General features: G+C 54.5%; 1 protein-coding gene across 5 annotated transcripts in view; it reads right to left on the reverse strand.

Annotated features, from left to right (window-relative positions):
- Nucleotides 1-3,190: 3,190 nt before the first annotated feature.
- Nucleotides 3,191-26,625, reverse strand: part of CHD6 (chromodomain helicase DNA binding protein 6) — an 88,731-nt gene continuing 65,296 nt past the window's right edge. For all 5 annotated transcript variants that reach the window (XM_051803216.1, XM_051803214.1, XM_051803215.1 and 2 more), the window contains 16 exons: nucleotides 23,674-23,833; nucleotides 22,994-23,083; nucleotides 21,931-22,034; nucleotides 21,180-21,309; nucleotides 20,858-20,918; nucleotides 20,173-20,230; nucleotides 19,313-19,532; nucleotides 17,078-17,286; nucleotides 14,443-15,978; nucleotides 13,713-13,861; nucleotides 13,224-13,430; nucleotides 12,126-12,572; nucleotides 11,257-11,445; nucleotides 9,307-9,426; nucleotides 8,163-8,267; nucleotides 3,191-6,157 (listed from right to left, as the gene is read on the reverse strand). In XM_051803216.1, coding sequence (XP_051659176.1) covers nucleotides 5,270-6,157; nucleotides 8,163-8,267; nucleotides 9,307-9,426; nucleotides 11,257-11,445; nucleotides 12,126-12,572; nucleotides 13,224-13,430; nucleotides 13,713-13,861; nucleotides 14,443-15,978; nucleotides 17,078-17,286; nucleotides 19,313-19,532; nucleotides 20,173-20,230; nucleotides 20,858-20,918; nucleotides 21,180-21,309; nucleotides 21,931-22,034; nucleotides 22,994-23,083; nucleotides 23,674-23,833 — 4,673 coding nt within the window. In that variant the 3' untranslated portion in view covers nucleotides 3,191-5,269. The remainder of the gene's footprint in view (nucleotides 6,158-8,162; nucleotides 8,268-9,306; nucleotides 9,427-11,256; nucleotides 11,446-12,125; nucleotides 12,573-13,223; nucleotides 13,431-13,712; nucleotides 13,862-14,442; nucleotides 15,979-17,077; nucleotides 17,287-19,312; nucleotides 19,533-20,172; nucleotides 20,231-20,857; nucleotides 20,919-21,179; nucleotides 21,310-21,930; nucleotides 22,035-22,993; nucleotides 23,084-23,673; nucleotides 23,834-26,625) is intronic.

Below are 26,625 nucleotides of genomic sequence, written 5' to 3' on the forward strand. Positions count from 1 at the left end.
GCTGTCACTCGCTGTCACGCGTGTCACTCGCTGTCACGCGTGTCACTCGCTGTCGCTGTCACTCGCTGTCACTCGCTGTCGCTGTCACTCGCTGTCACTCGCTGTCACGCGTGTCACAGCGGTGCTTGCGCGCGCGGCTCCGGGAGCCCGAGGCAGGAGCGGGTTTCGCCGCGGTCCCGCAGCGCCCCGTGACCCGCGTGGGGCCGTGGGGCGGGGGCAGGTGGGCTCCCCCTCGCCCCCGCAGCGCTCCCTTGTCCCGGGGCACAGCCCCGCTGCCATCCCGGCCGCGCACTGACCAGCGCCGATGGCCAGAGCCCTCCTGAGAGCACCAAGTGTCCCCGTGGGCAGCGGAGCAGCTCCCGCAGCCCTGAAGGGGCTCGGGTGACGCAGCGCTGGTTCGGGCACAGGGAACACGGCTCTGAACCCGCGTAACCTCGGAGGACACTTGAACCACCACGCTGTGGTGCTCCCCGAGCCAGCTGCTGCTGCTGGGAGGGCGTGGGACAGAGAACACACGGAGCAAGCCCGGAGCGAGCGCGGGTGCCCAGCGCGGGGCTGGACCCGCACCCTGCTCCCCGGACCTGCTGCTCAGAGGCGCGGCCCGGAGCGGCCGGAGGGACCCGGCCGCGGTGCCCCCCGCCCGCTCAGCAGCCCCTGCCGTGCCCCTGCCCCACACACACATCCCGGGGCTGGTTTTCTTGAAAATGTCCGTTTGCAAAGCACAGGGATCAATTCGTGGGATCCACAGGCCGGCGGAGGCAGTCAATCACCGAGAACCAGCTCAGCTCCGTGCTTTCCACGTTACTTTCCACGAAATGTTACTTCCCTTAATCCAACACCTAAATATATTTGCGAAAAGATTTGCTATAAGAGCACGGAAAACTGCCTGCTCTGAACAGCCAGGAAATGTGTTTAATTTGGGATAATGAGGCTCTGAGTCCCGCAGACTTATTTATTCCTTCAGGACCAGAGATTTGCCTTCCTTGGGGTGAACTGAGCTTTGCTTTTTGTGTATCCGTTCCTCTATCAGAAATTTTTGCCCTTTTCTGGGGAAAAAAGAAAAGTCACTGTGAAGTTTTCCTTTCAAATTTTCTTTCCAAATTATACAGACAATTCCTGCACAATGTCTTCCTGAACAATTGTGCTGGCAATACAGCACAGGCAGCTGAAAAACCCGACAGGAGCCCAGAGACAGGCTGGAGTATCTGCCACAGCTCCCACTCCCCTCAGCTGCTCCTGCAACAAGTCCAGGTCGCTGAAATTCCTTGAAACCCTCCAAGGGCATGTGCTTGCATTCAGCCAGGCTGGGACTGGGATTGAGTTCCAGGCTAAACCAGTAACATCCCATCCCACCCAGACTACTGGCAAGTGGAGCCAGGTAGTGGTGCTGTATGGAGTTGTTCCATGAATTAAAATCCCACTGGAGGGTGAACAAGGCAACACAGGGACTGCAAACGATTTTCTGCTGGGCTGGAGATCTTGCATTGTTTAAACCTTTTGGGGTGAAATCTGAATTCTACAGGAATTAGTTCCACCTTGGCACTGCACCTCCAGCCACCCCTGGGTGCACCATGAAACCACCAACACCCCAAAAAGCCACACGGGAGGGTGAGGAGGATGTTCCCAGGCCTGGTATACAAGTGTATAGGGCACGATGTGCCAATAGATGGGAAGGGGAATGAGAGAGAGGCCAGATTTCTCTTCCTCCAGTTCTCCAGAGCTGCTGCTCTGCAGGTGGCTGGGCTCCTTCCCTGGCAGTGCTGCCCATCTGTCCAGTGCCCATGGCCACGCACCGGCGCCGTGGGCAGCTCTGCACTGGCACACAGGTTCTGAGGCACTCGGGGACCACAAACGGTGCCTTTACCTGTGGTACAGTGCCCAATATTTCTTTGAGGTTGCAAAAATTGAGGAGAATTCATGGTCTTGTGACTCAGCCCATGCTCCAGAGCCCTGGGACCAAAGTGGCTTCCGAAGAGGCAGAAAACAGATATGCACTGAAAAGCTCAAGTTTTCTTCAATGCAAACCAAATGTCACTAGAGAAATTGCCCTCTGCTCACTGCTGGCTAAGCTTTCCAACCCCAAATCCTTTCTTGTAACTGTAAAGAGCCCAGTCTGCACTTGGGGCAGGTAAAGCTCCCCCATCCACAGGTCAGAGCTGAGGGAAATCCTTCCTCATTTTTTGTGACCATAAAGGGAATTGGAGATCCTGTCTAAATGTGTCATGAGACATCTCTGTGTCCCATCAGATAAAAACCAGACAGGAACTGCTTAGGGCAGGGGTGTGTGGGTGTGTGTGAGGACTGTGGAAGTCTCTGGGCTTCCACCTAGGCTCTGGACAGAGCAGGTCCCCTTTATATCCTCTGTGTTTAAACTGGCCCTGGAGCTCGATCTGGTCCTGGGATCTTGCAGGACAGCCAGGTAACTCCCACAGTACAGTCAGTTAACCCCCAGGGCACTGTGTGAGAGCTGGGGTGCAGCCCAGTAACCTCCTCCTGTGGCAGGAAAAGCTGATGTGCCCACTGCGAGCAGCCCTTCCCCGGAGTAACGCACAGGGCACGAAGAGCAACCCTGAAGCAGGGAGCAGGCCACTGGGTTTGACAGCTTCTCAACGGACTCATGCTGAGAAAAAGGCAAGTCACGTTTATCACTGAGTCAGGTGAATTAAACATTCACATATATTTGCTGAAAAAAATTATATACATCTGTAGCAAGGCTCTGCCAAGTCTGAAAGATAAGCATCATCTAGTCACTAAATTAAAAAAATAAAAATCTGACTTTTAAATCTTTTTCTTTTTATCCATGTTCAAGAGCACAGACAGTTTATTTTGTTAGCACATTTGGTGAAGGATGTATGTGTGTGAGTAGCCATGAAAACCGGTGAAAATTTGGCGTTCGTTTGGGATATGATGGAAAAGAAGAAGCAGCCACTTACGCCTTACAGTCTAAATAATCCACAGAGTATACCGGGTTGCAAAAGGGTCACAAAGTAGCAAAGAGAAGCCTAAACACCCAGAGACATAGCATACGTCTGCTAAGAAAGAACAAGGTATAGAGCATGCTGGCTAATTAAATAAATTTCACTTTAAACCCTGTTCCTTACGCGTGTAACCCTGGAAAAACCATCCCTTAACAAGAAATGAACTCGGAAGAGATTTCTATATCCATTCACAGTAAGGCTTTGAGGATATATGAAGTTTTATAGCATTTGTATTTTAAGGATTTAGGGCAAGTACATGTTCTTCCACTGAATAAAAACAAAGTTAGTACTTAAAAGGTTCAAAAATATATCAATCGTGACTTTTTTTTTACATAAATAAATTATATTGATTTTGGATTTAACAGCTGAAAAAACCCTTTCTGCTTCCACTGGAGGCAAAAACTGAACAAAATGTTAGTTAAATAGAGATAGCAGCATTTCTAAGAAATCTGTCAATAGTGATACAGTATCTATGCTACAAGACTGTTATTAAATAGAACACATTTAATTATCCAGAGGGGGTTGCATTATGATTGGTTACATACTTTAAAAAAAATCATCCAATCCAGTAAACTGGGAATAAATTCCATGAAAATATAAACCAACTGCTTTTTTTGACCATGGGTAACAGACTTCTTTGAGATGCTAATTTTAACATGTACATAATTTATAATCGCAAATGTATAAAAGACAATGACAAAAAGCATCATAAATAAATAATGCAAACTGAAATAGTTATGTCAAAACATTTGGACCATCTGATAAATTAGCAAAACTGCAACAGAAAAAAAAGTAAAAAATACAGTAAATTGTGACAACCAAGTGTGAAACCGATGAGTAGCACACACTCCAACTCCCTCCCAGCCTGCCCTTCGCTCACCGCTGCACCACTGCAGCTTTATTCAAGTCTCAGACCATGAGCTGCAAATAAACACAACCCCAAGTGAAAAGAAGAATTAAAGGAGGAGTGAGGGAAAGGAGAAATCAGAAGAGTTGCCTGTGGAGGAGTCTCAGTACCCAGAGCTGGGGGCGGGGGGGCTGGCGGCATTAAAACCCGTCTGTATGAAATGCAGACACTGAAATCCTTTGGGGGATTGGAAATACTGTTCAACAGCAAACGGAATGGGAAGAAGCCAAGTCATCTCTTCACAGTCCAACGCTAGAAAGGAAGAAACTCAAGCTCTAAAAGTCTCAAGGCTCCTTCTCAGAGGACTCCCCAAAGAGAGAAGCTGGCCTACAGCCTTCTCTGTGTTTGCTGAAAGGACATCACTTCTGGGGTAAGGAGTGAGGAATATAAAAACTCAAAAAGCCTCAGTGTTCATATAAGAGCATTAAAATTGGCGTGGCCTGTTCACGGCTGGAAAAAATACCTTTAGAGCACCTGTAATGCCATAGCTGAGAACTAACGCCAGAGAGGAGAACTGAAGACTAGCAGAATGACAAAGGAACTGGTAGCTACAGGTACAGTAACCCCAGAAAAGTCATGCAAGTGTGCAAAACCTTTCCAGCTCAAGCTGAAAAGTTCTTGTAACTAACAAAGAAAGGGCAACTAAACTCCACGTAACATAAAACCAAACTTTGGTTTTAAAAAATACAAAAGAATGTCTACATCGTCTTTTCACTCTCTGCGGTTTGTCTCCAAACCTTTGAGGTGGGGGTGATCAAGAAATTATATCACTACCAGTTATGCTTTTCCTTTCAAAGAAATGAATATATGCATTTTCAATCATTAGTTATATATTTCTGTCTATACTACTACTCTAGTAACCATGATAAAATAGGGAAATACTTTAAATCAAAAATACACATTAGCACTTACTATAGCTGTGCTTTTAGCCCAAATACAGGCTTTTCGTTCAGTGTTGCTGTAGACAGAAATACCCTTGTCTGCATGTAGACCAAGAGGTAAAGACTTTTCTTTTGCTCTTGTTTTTTTTGCTGCTTTTTCTTCTCAAAGGAGTGAGCAGTTTGGGGGGGGTGACGGAGTACTGGATTTGCTATCGTCGGCTGGGATGAACAACTGGAAAAACAGAACGAGAATTCGGTGCCTCCCATACTAGCTAGACAACACTGTTTATCTAATAAAGTGGCAAGACCCTGCAACTATTAACATGTAGTATGTCACCAGAGTTTTTTCTGACAGGAAATTAGGTAGATAATATTACTCATGGAAACACAGGTTTATGAAGGTGGAGCAGGGTGGGAGGGGAAGTAACAAAGAGTTTATGGGATAAGAAACTCACAAGCCACAATCTTTTTGTGTTTTTTTTTTTTCCAATGAAACAAAAGTTCTAATCAGTATGGTGAGCCGCCTGGCGCTCCTCCTCTGCTGGTCCATCCTGCTCCTTCTCTGCCGCCGGCGGGCTCTGCTCCACACAGTTTTGACTGTTTGCAGCTTCTTTTTCCGGCAGTGAGACAGTTTCTGGCTCTGGATTTGCCGATTCCCCTTTTGCTTTCTTCCTCTTTCGCTTCTGGCTCTCCAGGTTCGCCGCCTCCGAGTGCCTGGTTTGCTGGATGCCAGGCAGCGCCATGCCGATGCCGGGGGAGAGGAACATGGAGGGATAGATCAGTCCAGGAGACATCCCTGGGATAAGAAATGGGTTAAAAGCTACAGGACTACTGGTAGTTATTGCGGATTCTGTCTGATTAGAAAATGAACTAGGACCAGGCTTGTCTTCGGCGAGAGGTTCTTTTTTCCCATCCTGGCTGCCCTGTTTCTCCTCATTGGCTTTCTCGGCGCTGGCTGTGCCACCTTTCGTTGTGCTTGTTAACGAAGTCGGAGCAGTCGCAGTACAAGTCGTTGTCATGGGGGAATTGAGAAGTCCTCCAACGCCAAACATCTGGGGTACAGTAGCCATGCCCGGCAGCATCATGGGCAACATACTCAGGGTGCTCTTCACATCCTCCCCAGCGGGCACTGCTGCAAAGCCAGCAGGAAACCCGACCAGCCCGGTCAGAGGGATCCCCTGCATGTTTCTCATGTTCTGAAGTCCCACTAGATCCATCCCAGCAATGAGTCCGTTCATGAACAATGGTCCCATTCCAGAAGAAGAATCTGCTACAACACCGGGGCCTTTAAGGAGTTCGCTTCGGGGCCTCCTCCCTCTCCGGCGCGGCCCCGTGTCCCGGAGCACGGGCTCGGTGAGGACGCGATTGAATTTGTTTTCGGGTAAGTAGCCCTGGAAATGAAAGACACATAACAGAGAACACCCGACAGTTACTACTGCAGCAAAGGGGATCTGCCTTGTCTGTGCTTGCATCTGCGTCCCAGATGGTGTCGGCACAGAAATATTTGCCTACATGATATGGAATTTGAGAGGTACACACGACTTTTCCCCAATGGATGCTGCCAAATGCAAAACACCCTAGCAGGATCCTGCAGTGTCAAAATGCTCAGGGAGGGGAGGAGGAAGCATGTTTCTACCCCGTATTTCACCCCAGCCCTCAGCACCAGCTGTTCACAGCACGAGAAGCACCAGGGCAGTGTGGTGTCAGCTGCCTACTCAGCTCCCTGCCCAGCTCCAATTGTGCCTTCAGCAACAGGTGAAAAAGTCACATCTTTGAGAGGTGAAGGGCCAAATTTTCAATGCTCTGCAGAACAGCAAAGCTCATGGGATGACACACAGAGAGTGGACATGCTGTCTGAAGAGCTCCTGGTCAGAGCTTTACTGAGATGCTAGGAAGCATTCAGAAAGCTCTGAGCGTTCAGACATGGGACCAAAACCCAGCAGCCAGAACTGGGCAAGAGCGTGTAATTACACAGAGCAGTGGGGGGGGATCCACAGTCCAGCTCAGAACTCCCTTCTTCAGCATCCTCAACATAGACATTTAAACAGTTCCCTTCGTGGCTCCCTTGAGTTTCGATATCACCACTCTGAACCATTTCCAGTAATAGATTTAAGCAGGAAAAATATTTCCTGGTGACACCTGCAGTGCAGAAACATGAATCAGATGCCCCTGGCAATCTGCTCAGCACAGCTCCTGCCCAAGGAGGGAGAACCTTCTGGGATTATCTCCCACTGCCATGTGGGAGAGCCCGCATAGGGCCATGACTGCCCTGGGCTCTGCGGGGCAGCACCGCTGGCCGGAGCGCCTGGAGCAGCCGCCGTCCCTGCCCCGCTCCAGGACAGAGGTGCACTCGCCAAGAGCTCCGTGTGGATGGGGCTCAGGGTGGGAATGCTCTTGGGATGCAGCTGCCAGAGCAGGGCACATGAGAGGTGCCTGGGCAGTGCCAGGCACACGGCGGCTCCTGCAGCAAAGAGACTGTCCCCTCAAACCAAGGGAAGGAAGAGCTGTCAGCTCTCCCAGGACTGGCCACCCGGATGGGGCCCTGATGCCAGCCTGGATGTGGAGCCGTTTCCTGGGCGGTGGGACACACCATGCCAAATCTCCAGCACTAATTAAAAACCAATTTGAGAGCAGTAAAAACCTCTAAGCCAATTGATTCCCCCTCCAGCCCCCTGCAAGGGTGTCACACAAACCACTGCAGCCCCAAAAACAGGCAGCAGACAAGAGGGACTCCAGGGAGAAGTCTGGATCAGGTCATGGCAAGGTGATCTGACAGTGCCCGTGTGCCAGAGGGGAGAGCACTCCTGCACAGGCTCTGCCACGCTCCAGGGCAGGGACTGGTGTGATGAACAGGGAGGATGAATGTGGCATGGCGAGGCTCCGTCCTGCCCCTCTCCCTGCCTGTGCCTGACCCTCCAGGCCTGGTGACCTGCAGGGCCTTTGGCGGGCCCACAGCTGCGCAGGCAGAGTTTGCAGGAGCTGACAAAAAGCATCATCTAAAGGTACTTCTGAAAATTTGACCCATGAGAATGTGTTTTGTCCACACCCTGCGCCCAGCACCTGTGGTGGATTGCTGCTCCTAGGGCGTTCCTCTTGCCCCTGCTATTCCTAAGCATCCCGAGGCTTTCCAGACAGCCACCCTGAGCAGCCACCCTGGGCTGCTGAGCCCCTCTCCCAGGACACTGGCCCCCCTCTCTCCTTGCCCTGGCCACACACCCAACCTCCCTCTGTGCCCCGGTGCCCCCAGCCCTGCCGACCCTGCCGCTGTCCCCTCCCACACGCCCAGCCGAGGGCCTGCCTCGCAGCTCCCGGATCCTCACTGGAGAAAGGTTGTGGGGATGGGGAGGGGAAAGAAAAGATGACATGATACAGATTTCTCCAAAAGCTCTAACTTACTGAAAGCTTAACAATGTCAGCCCAGTCAGCTGCAACAGCATACTCCAAGTTTGCATCAAGCCACCTTGGCAATTCCTTCAATGCTGGTGCTGTGGCTCCCCCTAACTATAAAACACAGCAGAAGGATGACCTCTATTGCAGAGAGAGTTATGTAAAATAATACAAAAAATACGATTACACTTCCCCTAGCTCCTTGCTTTGGGCTGCGATTCAGCTGGGGCAGAGACTATTTCGTTGCTGCACATCTTTGTAGGGCTTGGTGTGTGCCTGCTGCCTCCAGACACACAGCCCAGGGAGAAAAGGCAGGTTCAGCCTCTGTGGCCTGGCCCATTGGCCTCTGATGGGGACAGAGCTGTAAAAGCCATGCTCAGAACTGACAAACCCCCCCAGCTCACTCAGGTCTCCAGTGGCCAGTGTGGAGGCCCAGAGGGGAACACGGATGTGGCTGAAACAGCCTCTTTCTGCCTCACTCTTTAGTTTTGGTTTTAGATGGGATTAATGCCAAGTCACCTTCTGACCTGTTGCAGTCCTGTATGTGTTTAAGAACTGAATTTGGGGGGAAAGTACTCCTGGACATACCTTCTCATTCAGAGAAGTGAACATCAGTGCCCCGGAGATTAAACTGCAGACAAATAAATCCAAGCTCCTTGCTCGAAGCAAGAAAAAGCCCTTCCAACCCTCCATTTCCCACATGTGCAGCAGTGGGATGGGTATTGGTGTGCTCTGGCCTGCACCTCGTAAGGAGGAACAAACCAAAGATATTTGCATGGCAGTATTACAGCTTGTGGCATATTGCAGTGAACTCAAGGAACAATCAAATCCAGGATGGGAAGCACCAGCCAGGGCTGTGTTAAGGGTGGCTTTAAAGCCAAAGGCTGTATCCCTTTGCCATTGAGGGGTCTGTGCCCCCTGGCAAGGGTCAACACTCCCACATTCCTTACTTCATCCAGTCACTTATGTCACAGGTCTGCATCCCCTTGGGCACAGGTGTCACAGGACAGTGTAGATCAGAGAAGTATTCCAGACCTTTGTCCCATCCATAAGCTTCCCTAGATTAAATCTCCACCACGCCCCTGGGTGAGCTCAGGGTCTGCCAAGCATTTGGGGACACTGAGGGCAGAGTGCAGAACAGGCCGTGGCTTACCCGCCGTCCGGTACCCTTATGTACCACCGGCACCCGCTCCTCTCCCGTCAGTGAGCTAATGTCCAATTTGCTGGGGTCCTTGCAGCGCTGCCTCCTCTGCTTGGGCTTGTCTGAAAAATTCTGGAGTGCAAACAAGACAACGTTAATGAGACTAGATGGCTTAATGAGCCTGGCTGGTTACAAGCCCTGCAGGAGAGAGGCATGGATGAACTCATGAGGGACAGAGGGGCCCTGCAGACTGGGGCAACAGCAGCGCCAGCAGCACAAACTGGTCCCTGCCACAGCACCAGCTCTCAAGTGAGCACAACTGATTTTTGTAGGTATAAAGGGGTCTCCAGTGCACCCCATTCAGACTGCTCCAGCCCTTTCTAGCTCCCCTCCACTCCTGAAGTTGCAGTCTGTTGCAGGTTCCTCTATGTGCTTCTGTAAATGGGACACTGCCTACAGCCAGGAAAGAGGGAACAGGTCTGTTTGTGCCATTCGTGTCGCTCTGATACAGTCACCTGCTTTTGCCAGCTCAGCTGTGCTGTGTTTCATTCCTGATTCAGCTGTTCCCACTACAGAGTTGCTGCACTGTGTTTCTTTGGGATCAGAGCCCTTTGTAACTGCAACCTACTGAGTTACAGCCGAGTCACTGGACACCCACTGCATGCACCGAGCCCTGCTGGCCATGTGCCTGCAGGGATGGAGCATTACAAGGAACTACTGCTGGCTCAGATTCCTGAGAGTCAGAGGAAAGACTCTGAGTGTGGTTTGTCCTTCAAGCTGAGCTGCTGCAGTACCCCAAAGCCTCTTTCAATCCATCCTACCTGGAGAGAGGACACCCACCCCGACAGGGTGATTCTGCACGGCTGGCCCGGGGCATGGGGGGCTTGCTGGGAGCAACAGCTTCACCAGCAGCACAGTCAGACTGGCCAAGCTCCAGTACCCCCCTGGAAGGCAAGGGTGTTGGGAAGGAGTGGGAAGGCACCCCGGCACTTGCTCCACCATCTGACTGCTCCTGAGGGTCTGCCCTGGGCACACAGCCAGATGTGTCTCTGGACTTTGAAACGCAAGGGCCATCCTGCCAAGAAAACGCTGGGCTCCTCACCTCTCATCTCTAACTCTCCAAAATGCTAATGTCTTGCCTGTAGTCCAAGCTCCAGGGAATCCTCGCCTCAGGCACACGATACTCCAGGACCAAGACGAAGAGTCTTTTCTGTATTACCACCACATTTCTTTCTACTCTGTTTCACAGCCTGTGCTCTGCCTGTCACATGGTCTAACAGGCTAAATAAGCTGAAACCTGGAGCAAACCAACCAAGAGGTGGAGGTTTATGAGACAGCAGGAAGAATGATAGAGACTGTATACCCTACTCTGTGCCACTCTGCTTTCTGACAGCACCCATGGCCACACAGCTGCAGCCTTTCAGCCTCCAACACAGCCACTTAGGTCTGGCTTTTCAAGCCAGGAGGTTTTCTCTTGCCTGAGAACCTTATTTAATACAACAGCACTGCCTAAAATAAGCCCTGGTGAAAAAGAGCAACACAGACAAGCCTTGAGCATCCCAAATCCCTTTTCTTATTTCTGTCCCCAACCCTGGCACTTCTGGAAGACATTGTGCATTGGGCACTGCAGCTGGAGAACCGACTGACCTTGGGCATCGGGATGCAGGTCTTGGAGGATGCCAGATAAGTCCAAGCCCAGGGAGCCCTGGAGGGCATTCACAGTCCCCAGTTTGTGTGTCCAGGGGGAAAGGAGTTCCCCAGCAGCAAGTGCCTTTTGCTGCTGTACAGGGAACTGTGCCCACCTCCCAAATGTGTGATGAACCTCCCAAACAGCTCTGATGAACACCACACGCCGTGTTACAGGAAAAGCCCTAACACAAAGGGCAACACACAAGGCAGACACACACACACGCACACACACACACACACACACGCACACGTGCCACTGGAGGCCACCCTTACTGTGCCAAAGCCAGGAACATCGAGTGTGTAGTCAGACTGCTGCCGGAGCCAGTCGAGGAGACTCTTATTGGGGACAGCCTTCTCTTGGCCGCCTGCAGCTGGGACTGGCTGTGGAGTCGAGGTAGCAGCAACTGGCCCATCAGGAAGAGGACTGTTCTGAGGGGGCTGCGGCTGGTCTTCCTGAACATCCTGCCGTGGAGGGAGGAGCAGGGAGAGCCATCAGCAGCATGTGGTGATGCATGCACACCCCAAGAAGCAGAGCTCCCAAATCAGGTCATCTGCTCCCATCACACAGATTAATCCACATGTTCCGAGTGACTGTTCCTTAAAATACCACACACGACCACATTACATTTCCAGTCCATCCCCAGCAGTGGTGGCAGGGAGGGCAGAGAGAGCTGGGAGATGCTTCTGAACTCACCTGGAAACACCCTAATCACCAGAAAGATCAACTTCCCCCCACATCACTCCTAAAACTGGTCTAGAGGGACTGACCTTGCTCTCAAAACTTCATTTTTCTTTGAGTGGATCCCAGGGTAGAAGAAGAAGAATAGGTGCAGTAGACTCTTGGCCACAGCTCTAACAAAGTCAAGGATCTTTCCTCATGTTCTCTAACCCTAAACACCCCCTGAGGTGGGACAGCAGCTTTTGATAATGCTTAGTAGGACTCAAACACTCCAGAGTGCTGCAAACCAGAGGGAAAACTTCCCTTGCTCCCTGGAGTAGTATCTGTGCCTGCACAAGCCAAGCTGTCCTGGAGGAGGTCCTGCAGTGTCACGGGCAGCAGAGCATGGAGAGGAGAGCTGGGTCATGAGACAAACCGTGCTGACCCCACTGGGTCCATGTGAAAGGGGGGAGCATCAACCCACCTGCAGCCTGTTTGGAAGAGGCCTCTCCTTCAAGAAGATGAGGTCCATCCCTTCGACATTTTTCCTCCTGCCCCGTCTCCTCCTCATGGCAGCATCATCTCTTCGCAGGCTGCCATTTACAATCTGTCCCGTGACAGGATGGATTAACCCTGCCTGTAGGATGCCAGACAAGTCCATGCCCAGGGAGCCCTGGAGGGCATTCACAGTCCCCAATTTGGGCATGTTTGTGTTCAGGGGGAAAGGAGAAGAGTTCCCTGGGGACCCGTCAGAGGTTCTGGACAAGTCCACCGCTGCCTCACGCCAGCCGTTCAGCACAATGGGTGAATGGACGTGGGCTGCTGCCAGCTGCTCCAGGCTCCTCTGTTTCGCATCTCTCTCCATCTCAAATTCATATGGTCTCCTGTGTTTCCGCTCATCTTTTGTGAAGGCAGGGCTCAGGAAACCTTCCTGTGTGTACCAAAGCCACAGAGAGGGTTATGGCTGCTCCCACCCCGCCCAGGGACCACAGCTCTTCACACCAGCACTGAGCTAATGGTCACGCTCTTCTGCCTCTCCACGGGAACATGACACCTCTTTCCCTGCGTGGGGATGGTGCAGGAGCACCCTGACATGCACTCTGATCTCCCAAGGTGCTACAACCCTGGCTCCTCCGCCAGCTGTGGGGTGGCCAGGCTGGTGGCCCAGACAGAGCTTCTGTCTCTGTCCAGTGTGACCACTGGGGACTGGGACAGTGGGACTTGGGAGCTGGGGACCTGATGGGGCAGTGCCTTCTCCTGCACCCTTTCCTTTGGGATACCAGGGCAGCGTCTGCTTTTCCCTCTGACCGTGTCGGGAGCTCCAGCGTTGACTCGGGAAGCTCTACGGCCGCAGAGGCTGCAGAACTGGCGAGAACAGCTGCCTTCCCAGGAGAGGAGCAGGGGGGCTGAAAGCACAGGGAGCTCACCAGGAGCACCCAGGAGAGGGGAGCAAGTGGCTTAAGCCACGTGTTATACACCGCAAGTGGCACCAAGAGGCCCCACTTGGGAAACTCCTGAGCAGTTCTGGGCAATGGCTCACACCAGAGTCCTGAGCCTGTCACTGCCCGAGGGGCCCCCTCACCTTTTGTACCTGTGAGAGTAACACCCCGTTATTGAAGCTGGGATCAGGGGCTTCTGACTCAGCAAAGCTGCTCCTGCTGCCAGCGTTGCTGGCCACGGCTGGGGCTGTCAGCAGGCTCTGTGCCTCAAACTGCTGGCTGGAGGAAGGCCACTTGCCCTTTAGGATGGCGTGGCAGATGTTGTCAATGCGGTTGATGATCACACGGTCCTGGAAACAGAATTGGACAGTGGCAAGCTGAGACTGGAATGACTGACCAATGTATGTCAGCTCAGGATTAAAGCCAAGTCCAGCCCAGGTGATCACAGCTCAGCAGGAAACTGCTTTGGTGGCAAGCATCTCCATGGCACCCGTGCTTGGGAAGAGCACCTCAGTCAGAGCATCCGTGGGGAGCCGTGTGCGGAGGAGCAGGAGGCAGAGCTGGGGCTGTGTGAGCCACCCCCGGTCAGGATTACACAGGACACTTTGATACAGTGTTCATTTTAACCTCACCTTAGGCCACTCAGAGAAGGAGTAAAGTGTCTTCTCCTGCAGCAGCTGGGCAATGGTCGGTGCTCGGGCATCCTGAAGGTCATCGATCTCCCCAGGCAGGACAGAAGCAGAACTCTTGTTCTCTTCCTCTAAGTACTTCTCTGGACCATCTAAGAAAACGAAGGAGAACAGAGCCCCTCACCATCCTGTCTTTCTCTCCTTCTTGAGGTGGGAGCATCTCCTCACGCCTTCCCACCCCAATACCCAGCTGGCTCCACTAAGGTTCCACTCCCCAAACAGTCACCAAGAGAAGCAGCGGGGTCAGGGCAGATGGCCCAAGCTGCTCAGGAAGGGACACGACTCTTCTGGGCTGAGTCTGGTGGGCTTGTACTGCAGTAGCCCCCATCCCTGACCATCCTCATACCCCAGTGGGCGAAGGGGAGGGCACATGCCCTCCCAAAAGGAGCTGCTCACCCTGGGGCAGGAAGGGAAAGGAGTCCTGCATTCCATGGCATGCTCATGGCAGAAGGGCTGCTGGGTGGAGAGTTCTGGCCAGCCCTGCTGGCAAATGCAACCCCCAACCCTTTTTTCCCCCCAGTTACAGCAGCTACAGGGACCCCAGCTCCTGCAGATGGGAGGCCACTCCAGGGGCTGGGCAGCCCCAAGGTTTGGCTCTGCAGAGAGGACAGCAGGTCCTTCCCACCCCAGCCAGATGTGACTTATCAACCTGAGGGAGCTCTCAGGACCGTACCTCGGCTCTGGCTGCTGCTGGCTTTCTCCCCTTCATCTCTGTTCTCACACTCTTCTTGCTTCACACGCTGGGGCTCGGTGTGTGGGACCTCTGTGCAGCCTGCCCCTCGGCCCCAGGCGTCCCCCCCGGCATGGGGGGGCTCTGTACCCGAGGTCCCCAGCAGAGGTGTGGGCAGGCTGAAGGGCTGGCTCTGAGCCTGGCCTGGTGAGTGCTGCCCAGTGCTCTCCTCATCCAAGCCACGGTCCTCCCTGCCTTCTGGCTCAGGCTCCCCCAGTCCCAGAGGCTCCTTCTCGCCACTCACATCTTCTGGGCAAGTGTCGTCGGGTGTGGGGAGGCCAGAGCTCTGCTCCTCACCCCCCAGTTCATTAGCCTCAGGGTCACAGTTGGCCCTGGTCCTGGGACCACTCAAGCCATCCACAGCATCTGCTGCTGCCTCAGAGTTATCATCATCCTCTTCTTCCTCCTCATCTTCCTCACTGTGGCTCTGACTTGGCCCCGACTTCGCCTCCATTCCTTTTTCCTGCAGCAGACTGATGAACCTCTGCTCAGGAGGAACCTTTAGTTCATAGTTATGGAGACTGGGACCGTAGAGCCCCATGCTCAGGACCCTTTCCACGGTGCCATGCTCAGGCAGCCCTGTCACCGGGCTGGTGAGGGCTCCCTTCTGCTCCAAGGCTTTGCCGAGCTCGGCCGGGACGCTCTGCGAACGGTTGCTCTCAGGGGTGGAAGGTGAAGGCTCAGCTTCCTCGTTCTGACTGTCCATTCGGTCAGAGCCCACCTGCAAACCCTTGAGGAAGGGAACCTCTCTCATGGTGTCTGCATCGCAGCTGGATGGATCCTCATCCCCCTCCAGCTTGCCCTCGGAGAGTTTGGCAACGCTGCTTCCGACCTCTGTGCAGCTTGGGCTGTCTCTGGCGAGGGAGCTCTGCTCGCTGTGACAGCCCTTCTCGTCGTACATCATGCACACCAACGACTCCGGCAGCGAGCTCTCATCGTAGTTACTGGAAATGATGTCCCGGACTTCAGACATGAACGTTTCACAGTTTGCATCTGGTGTGCTGCCTCCGGCCTGGGACATGGTGCTGTCCACAGCTTCCAGCTTGATCTGACTCTCAGCTTCATTCTCCAGGGTTTCGCAGGTCCGGTCCACCTGGCTGTACAGAGGGGAACTGTAGAGTTTGGAATTAGTCTGGTAAAGGCAGCACAGGGTTTCTGGGCCTGGGAGCCCTGTTCTTTTATGCTGGGCATAGTTCCTGTATGCATCTAAAAAAGACAGCTGGGGGTCATTCATGATGTAGTAGTCGGTGCGGTTCAGGCCGTGCTTGGCGGTGCCGATCAGCAGGTCCCGGTCGTGTTTGCCACACTCCCACCACACCGGCAGGTAGAGGCTCGGCCGGCACAGCTTGAGCCGCTCGTGGAGCTGGGGGCACTTGAGCACCTGCTCACGCACCTTCCGCAGCAGCTCGATGCGGTAGAGGGTCCTGGCAGCACGTTCCTCTGTGATGGGCTCCACGTAGATGTCGGGGTCCGGAGGACCTACAGCAGGGACACCAAAGCCAAGGCCACATTACACTGGTTGATGAGAGCTCCTCAGGGGCAGTGATGAGCAAGGTGAGTTTTAACTCTTGCTCAGACTGCAGGTGAGGTGCGGCCAGTGCTTGTAGCCACTGTCTTTTTCTAGTCTCACCACCTTCCTACTCACACATGGGAGTAAAACCCCATGACTTCAGCAGCTGGATCAAGAGTGATACCAGCTGCAGAGGATTTCAGAGTCTTGTCTGAGCTCTGCTCCATCAGCATCAGCAGTGCTGGAGCTGCCTGGACCTGCTGGTGGAGCAGCACCCAGGGGTCTGAGCCTCTGGCAGCCCTTTAGCCTGTTCTCAGGGAAGGGCAGCTCGTGCAGCTCTTCTGATGAGGAACACCTACCCAAGGCACTAACAGACACATGCAAGGAACTGCACCTGAGACCAGACCCCTTTACAGGTCTGAGGCAAAACGTTTTCTGCTGCTGCTGGAAGCAAATCACTTTGTATTTAAATAGCCCTGAAGCAGCTTTTCATCTGCCATGTCCTGCTCAGTGACAATGCAGGGTCTCTGCAGAGCACTCGAGGAAAATGGATGTGTGTTGGCCAGGCTGCAGTGGGTTCAGGCTCCCTTTACCCTGCAGCAGAGCTCCACAGGCAGCATGGGCATGGAGTGGACTTTGTCCAGTGCCAGTGGAGAGAGATGCTCAGAGGTAAAGCAGTAATGCAGCTCACCCAAATAACCCCCAGCTCTAGCATGGAGATGTGCTGCTGTGTGCGCTGCTTCTCTACTTGTCTCTCACATGCAGAGGTTGCTGTCTTGGATAGAATTGGTTGTGATTTTATTCAAGAGCTCCAAGAGATCTGTGAGAGCAGGGGCTGGAGCCCACAGGGCTGTTCTACCCTCCCACTGTGCTGGGGAGGCGGTATCTGGCAGGGACAAGGCAGCCAGAAATGCATGACTTGATGCAAGCCCATGGCCTGGCTGGCATCTCAGTGCTTCCAACTGTCCCTGAAACTCCTCTCTTGCTCTACTGCTCCACGAGAGCAGTGGGATCAGTTCTACATGGACCTACCATTAGCACTCCATAGGCTGTGCAATTTCCACTCACCATCCTCTTTCCACAGAGGGAGACCACAGACATTCTTGCACATGGCCACAAAGCTGTAGAAGTACTTCTCCAGGCTCTCATCCGTCTTCTTCTCCAGTCGAGAGATGGCTCGGAACTGGGACCAGTCAAAGATCTTTTTCTCCTGGTCATAGATAACCCCAAAGGAGGAGACAGTGCGGTAGAAATCTGCCTGCTCCCTCCTGGTCCACCTGTGGGGCAGGGAGGAGACAGGAACACCACTGAGACACGTTCTGGGCCCAGCACAGGCAAGGCACCAGGCAGAGGCTCAAAGGCACTATCTAGTTACCGACCACCAGTTTTGGGGGGAGCTGTCAGGGAGACCACCACAACCTGAGATCCTCTGCCCAATGGTGCACAGGGAAGAGGAGCAGAGGCCATGGGCCCTCTGGCTCTCGATTCACAGATGAAAAAAATCCTCTTGGTTGTTTCAATAAACCCGAGTGCAGCCCTGGGCTGTGCTGCCAACAGGGCACAGGCTCCAGCAGCTTCAGTGGAGGCACAAACCTATCCCACCTACTCGCTTCCTGCCACGTCAAGCTGTTTCATCACCTCCATGGAAAGGCCAATTCTCTGTTGCAGCCATTAGGAAGGATCTGCAGGCAGCTCTCATCCAGCCTCCTCCAGAGGCAAACTGGGACTGGGGCTTGCTGCTGTTAAGAGTTCCAGTAACAAACACCATCTGCCCTGCTGACTCCTGTGGACTCCTGGGTGCCAGGGGTGGGTCTCACCCCCTCCACACTGAAGGAAAGCAGCTGTAGTGATAGAGAGGGCTCAGTTACAGCACTGTTAGAGCACAACTGGTTTGGACCCTCTGAGCTTTCACCTTGTGGGGATCACTCTAAGGAACAATCCAGGACAGATAGTGAAGACTGTCCTGGGCAAATAAAGCCCTGGGCAAACAGAGCACAAAGAAAGAGCCACGGAGAACAGACCTGGGTGCACATGGCAGGGCAAGGGCAGAGAAAAGGGAGAGCTGAGGGCTGAAGAAAGCTTCAAGTCCAATCTCAGCTTCTCTGAATTGCAGCTCTGAGCCAGCGCCAGCGAGCAGGTAGGACATGTCAAGGGAGAGCAGACAGGGTGACAGCACTCACAGCTGCCCAAAATGTACCTGAACCAGGATTTCCACCCCTGTTCCCAGAGGCTGGGAGCCCTCTGCAGTCATGTTTCATTTCAAAAATGAGAATAACATGATTAAAGTTAATAAATACATTAATGATCCAAATCAAGGAGCCCAATGGTGAGTTTGTCGAAAGGCTTCAAATTAAAGACTGGTGGGAAACTCCTGTAAGAAGACCTCTCTTCTTGCAGGGAGGTCTTTACAAGAAGCCCAGAGAATTAAAGAGCAGGAGGTACCAGGCTGCTGTGGTGTCCACAGCACAACCATTGATGCCCCCACATCGAAATGGGGATGGTACGACTGGAAGAAGTCCAGAGACAGAGGAATGGGAACAGCTTCCATACAAGGAGGCCATGAACAGAGCACAGGGCAGCACGGATACCATGCAGTTATGTGGGGTCCTGCTGTGGGGACAGGTTCACAGGAGACAAAGCTATCGAGGGCTGGCGACCACAGAGAGCCCCAGTCCCAGGGCTACACTGCAGACCAGCAGCGATGGCAGCAGCACCACCCTGCGCACGCCCTGCAGTTTCTGCAGATCGGTCCCACCACAGTCCCACCACCCTTCCACTTACTGGGACACAAATGAAGTGGGAGCACAGCACAACCAGGACATGTCACCACAGGGCTCCTGAGGCCACGAGCAGGAGGCAAAGGCAGCGGCATGAGAGCCACAAGGGTCAGAAAGGCATCGCTCACAGGCTGTGACAGCGCTCATCTGTCACCCTCACCCTTGCTGTGTCCCAAGGGCACAACTCTGCTCAGCAGCACCTGCTCTGCTGGGGCTGACCCTGTCCCAGCAGACACTGGATTTGAACCTGAAGAGCTGTCCCCTCACTTCCTTTCAGTCTCACCATCTGCTACCTGCAAACTCTAGTTTGCACTGGAGGCTGCTCCAGGGCTGGGCTGGCTGCTGGAGCAGCAAGGCTCCTGCAGCTGGAAGCAGCATTCCCTGCCCAGCAAGGACCCAAGTGACTCCATTCCCTGGGCAGCCAGCTGCACAGACAGCTGTGACGACATTTACCTGGGTCAGTTCAGGGGGGCAAGGAATTCAAGAGGGATAAATCAGCTTTGGAAAGGCCTCTCTGTTGCATTACCTTTTCTGCATTTCTTTGTTCACCGAGTCCACCTCAGAGGCTCTCCGGAACATCTCGTCCTGCAGCCAGTAGCCATGGTTACCGGGCACCAGCATCTCGGCGCGGGGAGGCAGCTCCTTGCGGTTGCAGCGCTGGTAGACGGTGACGAGTCGCCGCAGTCTGGCCGTGAGAGCAGAGGAGACAGGCCAGCAGGATCTGTCTGAGTCAGAGCCATCCTGGGCTTCAAACATCAGCAAAGACATTAGTATTTAGTGCACATGCAAAGCCACGGGTTCCCACGTCCCTGCGACAAGCTCCAAGAGCTTCCTCCCACCTTCTCCCTCCCGTGGGGTGCATCAGGGATCACAGTCAGGAGTGGGGGACTATGGTGACTGTCCCCAGGCCTGCTGGCTCACAGCCTCACCATGTCTTAGCTTCCTTCACAGAGAGCTCAGAGGCAGAGACCAGGGTAGGAATGATGGCTCTGGGCCAGGCCATGCATGGGAGAGGACTGCAGCTCCCTGCTCAGCAGTGGGACCGGCCAGCTCGTGGCATGTGCCAGCACTGCCTACTGCAGAGACCTTGTACACTCATCTCATGCAGGCAACTGCATGGACAAGGGCAGGCTAATGGCTTCTAGTCACCTTGGGCAGCTTTGGCTGGAAACACTCGGCACCCCAGCTGCACTGCCACAGGGCCCACCTCGGGTCAGCTGTGACTCTGCACGAGAGGTAGCTCCAGGCTGAGCTAACACAGAGCAGTGCATCCCCTTCCCCCCAGCAGTGTGTCCTGCCCACCACCCAGTGCCTGGCGCAGTGCTCCAGCTCTGCCATGCCAAGCCCTGGGGAGCTGCGTGCTGCACTGCAGAGACATGGCCTCACCTGCCGCTGGCTCGTCCCGCTTCTCACCGGCTTCACCCACCCCAGCAGCCACGATGTCCTGCAGAAGGAAACCATCAGAGAGGGCTCAGTCCCACACAGAACGCCACACACCCACAGCCCACCCATCCTTAGCAGGGTACAGGTGGTGGAACAGGCAGGGTCGTGTGCCGTGTGCCCTGTGCCCTCGGGCTGCAGTCACTGGCTAGTTCAGTGCACGGGATCAGAGCAGCAGGGACAGGGGAGGTGACAGCTCAGAGGGGCAGTGCTGCCCATTTGGGTCCTGGTGAGGCGGTCCACCACAGTGACACCCTGCACCCTCTTTTGCTGCCTCATTCCCTGCTCTTCCTCTACCCAGGGCTATTTTAGGATGCCCCTGACTCCTCTGACAGGGCCCCACAGGGCTGCTGAAGCCGAGTGCGAGAGCCAGCACCCCTGGGCATCCCCAGCCCTCAATCACCCTCAGTTCCCCACGAGGTGGATGCTGCCCAGGTCCACAGGTAACACACAGAGGCACAGGGAGCAGAGGCAATGCAGACGGGATGGGGCACCGGCAGCGCAGAGCAGGGGCACGAGCCGTGCTGGCCTCCCAGTGCCCCGCAGTAGAGTCGATGGAGCCAAGCCTGTAGCACAGCAGGACACGCCTGGCAGCAGCAGATGTGTTTTCAACAATGGGAATCCCACTCACCTCCTGTTTTGGCAGCCCCTCCAGCTTTTCTCCATTGCTCTCTTCCTTTTCCATGCTGCCCCTGGGTGAGAGAGTGAATCAGTCCCTGGTAGCGGCAGCACAGCCCCCGTAGCTGTGCCAGTCCTCAGCAGCAGGAAGTGGAGAATTGGTGCTCATGCCATCCTTCCACCTGGTACTGGGGACCAGCTCCCCACTGGCCTCCCCTCTGTGCTCAGAGGCACAGCCTGCTCCTTCCCTCCTCCCTGCGCACAGCTCGTCCCGTTGCACTGCCCCCAGGAGTGAGCCAGACAGCCACAAGAGCTGGGCTCCATCCCCTGCCCACCTTTCAGCAGCATCCTGTGCCCCGTCGCTGACGCCCTGCTCGGCAGAGAGCAGCTTCTCGTCCGGCATGCCCACCTTCTCCAGGAAGCACAGCGCCGGGTCCGCCCGCATGGCGTTGTACCGCTCGTACCCTGCGACCGCCGCACGTCACAACATGGACAGACAGCACAGAGCAAGGCCTGAGCCTGGTTTGGGAAAACCTCTTCCAGGGACACAGCTCCCCACCTGGCTTTAACTCCCTCTATGCTGCTGTGAGAGCAATTCTCACCCCAGAAATTCTGAACACCTCCCCCAAAAGCTGCTAATGGCTCTTCTCTGGGCAGCAGAAAAGGGAAAGGTCAGCCTTCCCATCCCACCCGCTGCAGCAGCACAGCGCCCACAGAGCTGTGCACAGCACCCGTGTGGGGTGCAACTGGGGCAGACAGCCCTGTGGCTCCTCAAAGTGCAGGGGGACTCCATGACAAGGCCAGGAAAAGCTCTGTGCCTTCCTCCTCACCCTGAGGTGGCAACTGCATGCTGCTCATGGCAAACCAGAGTCTGCCATGAGGCCCGGCATGGCCACCCTGGGCAGCGTGGAGTGCCTGTCCATCCCCCCTGCCCAAAACATGCTGCTGGCACCTGGGGAGAGCTGTCTTGGCCCTGTGTGGCTGCAGCGCATGGCTCTGCCCCCTCGCACTGACATGATGTCCCCTCCAGGTACCGGAGGTACTCGTTCCCTCACACACCAACCCACCAGTCAGCTGGCTACACACCGTGTTTGAAGACACCGATGAGCAGGGATTTATCAGCTTCGGCGTTCCACCAGTCCACTGGGATCTCCACGTAGTCAATGTCTGGCAGCAGCACGTCCAGCTCCCTGTGGCAGACAAGATATGAACACCCCTCTCCCAGTCTCACCAGACACTGAGGGGCACTGGGCGCCACTCAGAAGGGACAGGGGGAAGCAGAAGCCATCGCTTGCTGGTTTGGGACAGCTAACGAATATTGGCCTGGGGCCCCAGCATGATGTGGGCACACATCTCCCTGGGGCCAGAGAGCTGGAGCCTTGGTCCCACCACAACCCATCGCCCTCCTGCTCCTCTCTCTCCAGTGACGGGGAGGCTGCCCAGCCCCTCTCCCATCCCACCCAAGTAACATCAGAGGACTGGAGATCCCATCTGACCTGAACAGCACCTCTGGGGGGAAATCTCTTCACACCTAACAGCCCCAAAAGAACAGTGTCTCACCGCATAAACTTGTGCTGATGGAGCTGTGCTGAGGAAGGCAGCAGCCCCCGCTCGCAGAAATTAGGATATAAGCTCAGCATATCACACTTCTCCGTGAAACACAGAGCGCTGAGTCTTTGCAGAAAAGTCAGGAGCTGGCAGGCTCCAGGCTCAGTGGTATTACAGAGCCTGTGGGTCCCACTGTCCCCAGTGCTGGGAAGGGACTGTAGTCACAGTGATGAGGCATGCCCTGCTCTGAGGCCTGGCCCTGAGACTGGGAGCAGTCTTTGTGGACTCCCACTTTGGATTAAGGGCCCATTTGTCAAGCAGCACACAGAGCCATTTTCCTGCAGGGTGTCCCTGAAAGTCCCCACCACCCCCGGGCTAGTGTTGCAGCCTCAAAGCTGCCTCAGTGGGGCTGCCATGGCCGCAGTCCCTGAGCAGGTAGAGTGGCTGTCTAAAGGTGAAGTTTTGCCAGAGCAAGACCTGGGTGGGGACTTGACCCCCAGGTCTAACTCGCCTGGAGCTGCAGTGAGCCCAGACGTGGCTGGGCTGGATGGCAGTGCTCGAGCCCGAGAAGCCTCGCGGGGGTTCACCGTGAGGTCCCTACCTGGCAGGGGTCCCCTCAAAGGCTTTATCCGCAGCCTCCCCCAGCACTTCAGCCTTCAGGTAGTAGAGCATTCGCACCCGCAGCAGAACCCTGTCCCGGGTGGCAGAGAGGTCAGCAAGGCCAGGGAAACCTGCTTGACACCATGTTTCCCCACGTGGAAGGACCCACTTCCTTAAAGCAGGATGGGCACCAGCCGTGCAGTGTCACACAGCAGTGCCCAGCCCCGTGACCTGGTGGGGCCCATTGGCCAGAGGGTCACTGCTCAGGACATGGCTCCCATGAGCTGGAGGAGAATCCAAGAGAGGTCCAGTAGTGGGAACATGGGGATCCTGTGTGGACTGTGAGCCCTTCCCAGCTCCCTCCCACCCTCCCAATGCTAAAGGCCCTCAGCCCACTGTCTCCATGAGCTGGTGTGGGCTCCCACAAGGGGGAATGGTTTTAAACTAAAAGAGGAGAGATTCAGACTAGATGCTAGGAAGAAATTCTTCCCTGTGAGGGTGGTGAGGCCCTGGCACAGGTTGGCCAGAGAAGCTGTGGCTGCTCCATCCCTGGAAGTGTTGGACGGGGCTTGGAGCAACCTGGGCTAGTGGAAGGTGTCCCTGCCCATGGCCAGGGGTGGGTGCAACAAGATGTTTTTTAACATCTTCCAACCCAAACTACTCTATGATTCTATGACTCACTTGTTGCAGTGCTGTTTGAGGTGCTTCTTGTAGCTGTCATCATGTAGGACCACCTCGGGGTTGCAGGTGGCGAGCCAGTCCGCGTTCTTTATCTCGGGAAGCAGCATCTGGTTCTTCGTCTTCTTCCCCTTCCTGCCTCTGGGCACTGGTGCTGACAAACCTGTAACAGCGAGTGGCAGCCAGTAAGCACCGCAGGCACCACGGGCACCGCAGGCACAGCCGGGCACTGCCACCAGGCACGGCCGGCACTGGCTGCGAGGCAGGGCGGCAGAGCCAGGAGCTGGAGGAGGCCATGCAGAGCTCTCAGCTGCAGCTTGGAAGGCCAAGGAGGTGGAAGTGCACGGGGCAAACATGGCCCCCTTGATGTATAAAAATATCCCACAGAAGCATGGAAGCGACCTTGGTCCTGGGCCCAGCTCTTGGAGCCTTCTCTAGATACTGCAGCCAGCTCTGAAGGTCACCCTACAGGGACAGTGATTTGGGACAAGAGTTCAAATAAGAAGTTCCCATATGATCAAATACCAGCAGACCTGTGGATCTGATCTGTAAGGGTTGTTTCTTATGCTGTGCATTAGGAGTAGGGCTGTGGGGGAACCAGATCAGTGCAGGGGGCTAAGGTACCAAAGGGAAAGGGAATGCGGTCCCATCTGGCTGACAATGATAAAATGAGATCCAGTGGCTGGAGCTGAAAATGAAACACATTTCAACCTTGAAATAAGATGTGAGTTCACAGCAGAATGTGGAAACAATTCCTGGTGGGGTGTGATGGTTTCACTCTAGGCCTTCCTGGAGACCAGCTTGTAACCAGGAAGGAACTAGGAAGGTGATCACGGAAGTATTCCATGCTATTCCTTTACGTAACTTGAGGTATAAATAAAACCAGCAGGAGGGACCTTCCTTTATGTAACTGGAGATACAAATAAAGCCAGCAGGAGGGACCTTCCTTTACGTAACTGGAGATACAAATAAAGCCAGCAGGAGGGACCTCGCTCTCTTCCTTCCCGGCGAGGTTCGAGAACGGTGGGTCCCTGTCTCGGTCTGGCTTTTCTGGAGCTGAGGCCCACAGTGACTGCTGTTATCTGCCACGCGTGAGGGGAGAGCGCTGGGCCGTGTCCAGCCATCCTGCTTGTTCAAAGGGAAGTGGTGAGATTTTGCTAATTTACCTTCAGTTGGCTGGTTGACTTGGTTGGTCTTTGTCCCTTTTTGTCCTTTTCCCTTCTCCCTCCCCCTCTTCCCTTTTGGAGAGCTGTTTGGGATTTCTGGAGTTGTGGTGTATAGTATTCTCATTGTATATATCTGTCTCATATGAAAAAAAAATATATATTTTTTGCTGTAGCTTTGGCTGCTTAGGTCGTTTTTTCTCTTCCCTCTCTGGGAAGCAGGTCCTTGTTGTTGGGTTTCGGGGACTTGGCGGGAAGCCAGCTCGAAACTTGCACATGGGGTCATTATTATTTGGAATCTTTGGAGAGGGATAAGCTGCCTCTCTGGGCAGCTGCTATTGAGGGAGGTCCTGCAGACATCCTCTCCTGCCCATGTGTGAAGGGGAAAGAGTGCCTGAGCAGTTCTGTCCCATCTGTCTGGTCCACTGAAGAAGAGAGAGAGCATCACCATGTCCTCAACTCCTGTATAAGGTCTGCAGCTCCGTGACAGGACAAGGGTTGCAGCCTGGGTGGCTGCTGGAGGTGGGGCACCAGATGGGCACCAGGGTTCCTATCTCCAACACAAAACTGGCCTTTGGGCAAATGCTGCTTCCTCAGCAGCTTGGCCTCTTCCAGGATGGAAGGAAGGATAGTGCTGGATCAGCAGAGCTCTGAGCTGGGCTGCCTGGGTGCTGTGCTCAGCCCCCATGGTCACATGGATAAGGGATTGAGAAGGAACAGCTCCAGGATGCACTAGCGAGGGTTGGAGGTTGCTGTTGCTTTCTGCACATCAGGGAGGCCCAGGGCATGTCTCGCCTGGTCAGCTCTCTGCAGACATGGTACCTGAGGCTCCCCAGGGAGGCTGCCGTGCACTGCAGGGTTCTGCTCTCCTCCAGCTCCTGATGTCAGGCTGGATGGTGTCATTCCTCTAGCCAAGACCATGTGGAGGTCTCACAGGTGGGAAAAGCCATTCTGAAGAGTTGATGCAGAAGTTCCTGGTCACCTCTCCGCTCAATATCCAATGTTAGTGCTGCTCTTGCACTACAAGCAATCCTGACTCTCCACTGAAACCATGGCTTGTTTGTTACTTGGCATTATCTAAATCAAGCCCACTCATACCAGCTGGTTTGGTTTTGACTCTTGTTCTGCTCTCTCAAGCAGTCCCAGCCAGACATTTCCAGGCAGAAGGAAATGGTGACGTTGGGTTTTAAGCACCAAGTACTGCGCAACTGGGGCTCAGCAGCAGCACCACTACAGAACAGCCTTCCCTGTGCTCCACCGCCTGAGTCCCAGGTTTCAGCCTGGCTCCCTGATGCCAAAAGCAGTCTGGAGAGCCCCAGCCCCCTCACTACTCACCTTGCACCACAGATCAGAAGGGCAGAACAAGCAGCACATGGCTTTTGGGCTCTGACTCCCCCAGGGACGCCGCAGCCTCCCCCAGCCCCACTCCTCTGTCCCAAGAGCCACAGGATGCAGGCACTGTGCAGCCAGAGCTCTCTGACACACAGCAGGCCCTGACCACGTGTCCCAGACCACAACCCCCCAAGCTGATCCAGGGAGCCAGCACCCACTCTGTGGTCACAGCATGAAAGATAAAGGCCCTGTTTGCAGGGGGGGGCTCTAGGGGAGCCCACAAAGAGCAGCCTCTGAGCTGCAGGCGGGGGGACCAATCTGCAGTGTCCACTAGGGAAGCAGAGCCAGAGCCAGCAGGAAAGCAGGGCTGGGAAGGCTCTGGGTGACCTGTCTGAAGCTGAGGATAACTGGGAACCTCCACCCTACAGAACACAGATGCAATTACAGATCTGACATCTGT

Source organism: Manacus candei, unplaced genomic scaffold (genome assembly GCF_025592945.1).
Source record: "Manacus candei isolate 608988 ecotype Guabito, Panama unplaced genomic scaffold, ASM2559294v1 h1tg000057l, whole genome shotgun sequence".
Classification (NCBI taxonomy): Eukaryota; Metazoa; Chordata; class Aves; order Passeriformes; family Pipridae; genus Manacus; species Manacus candei.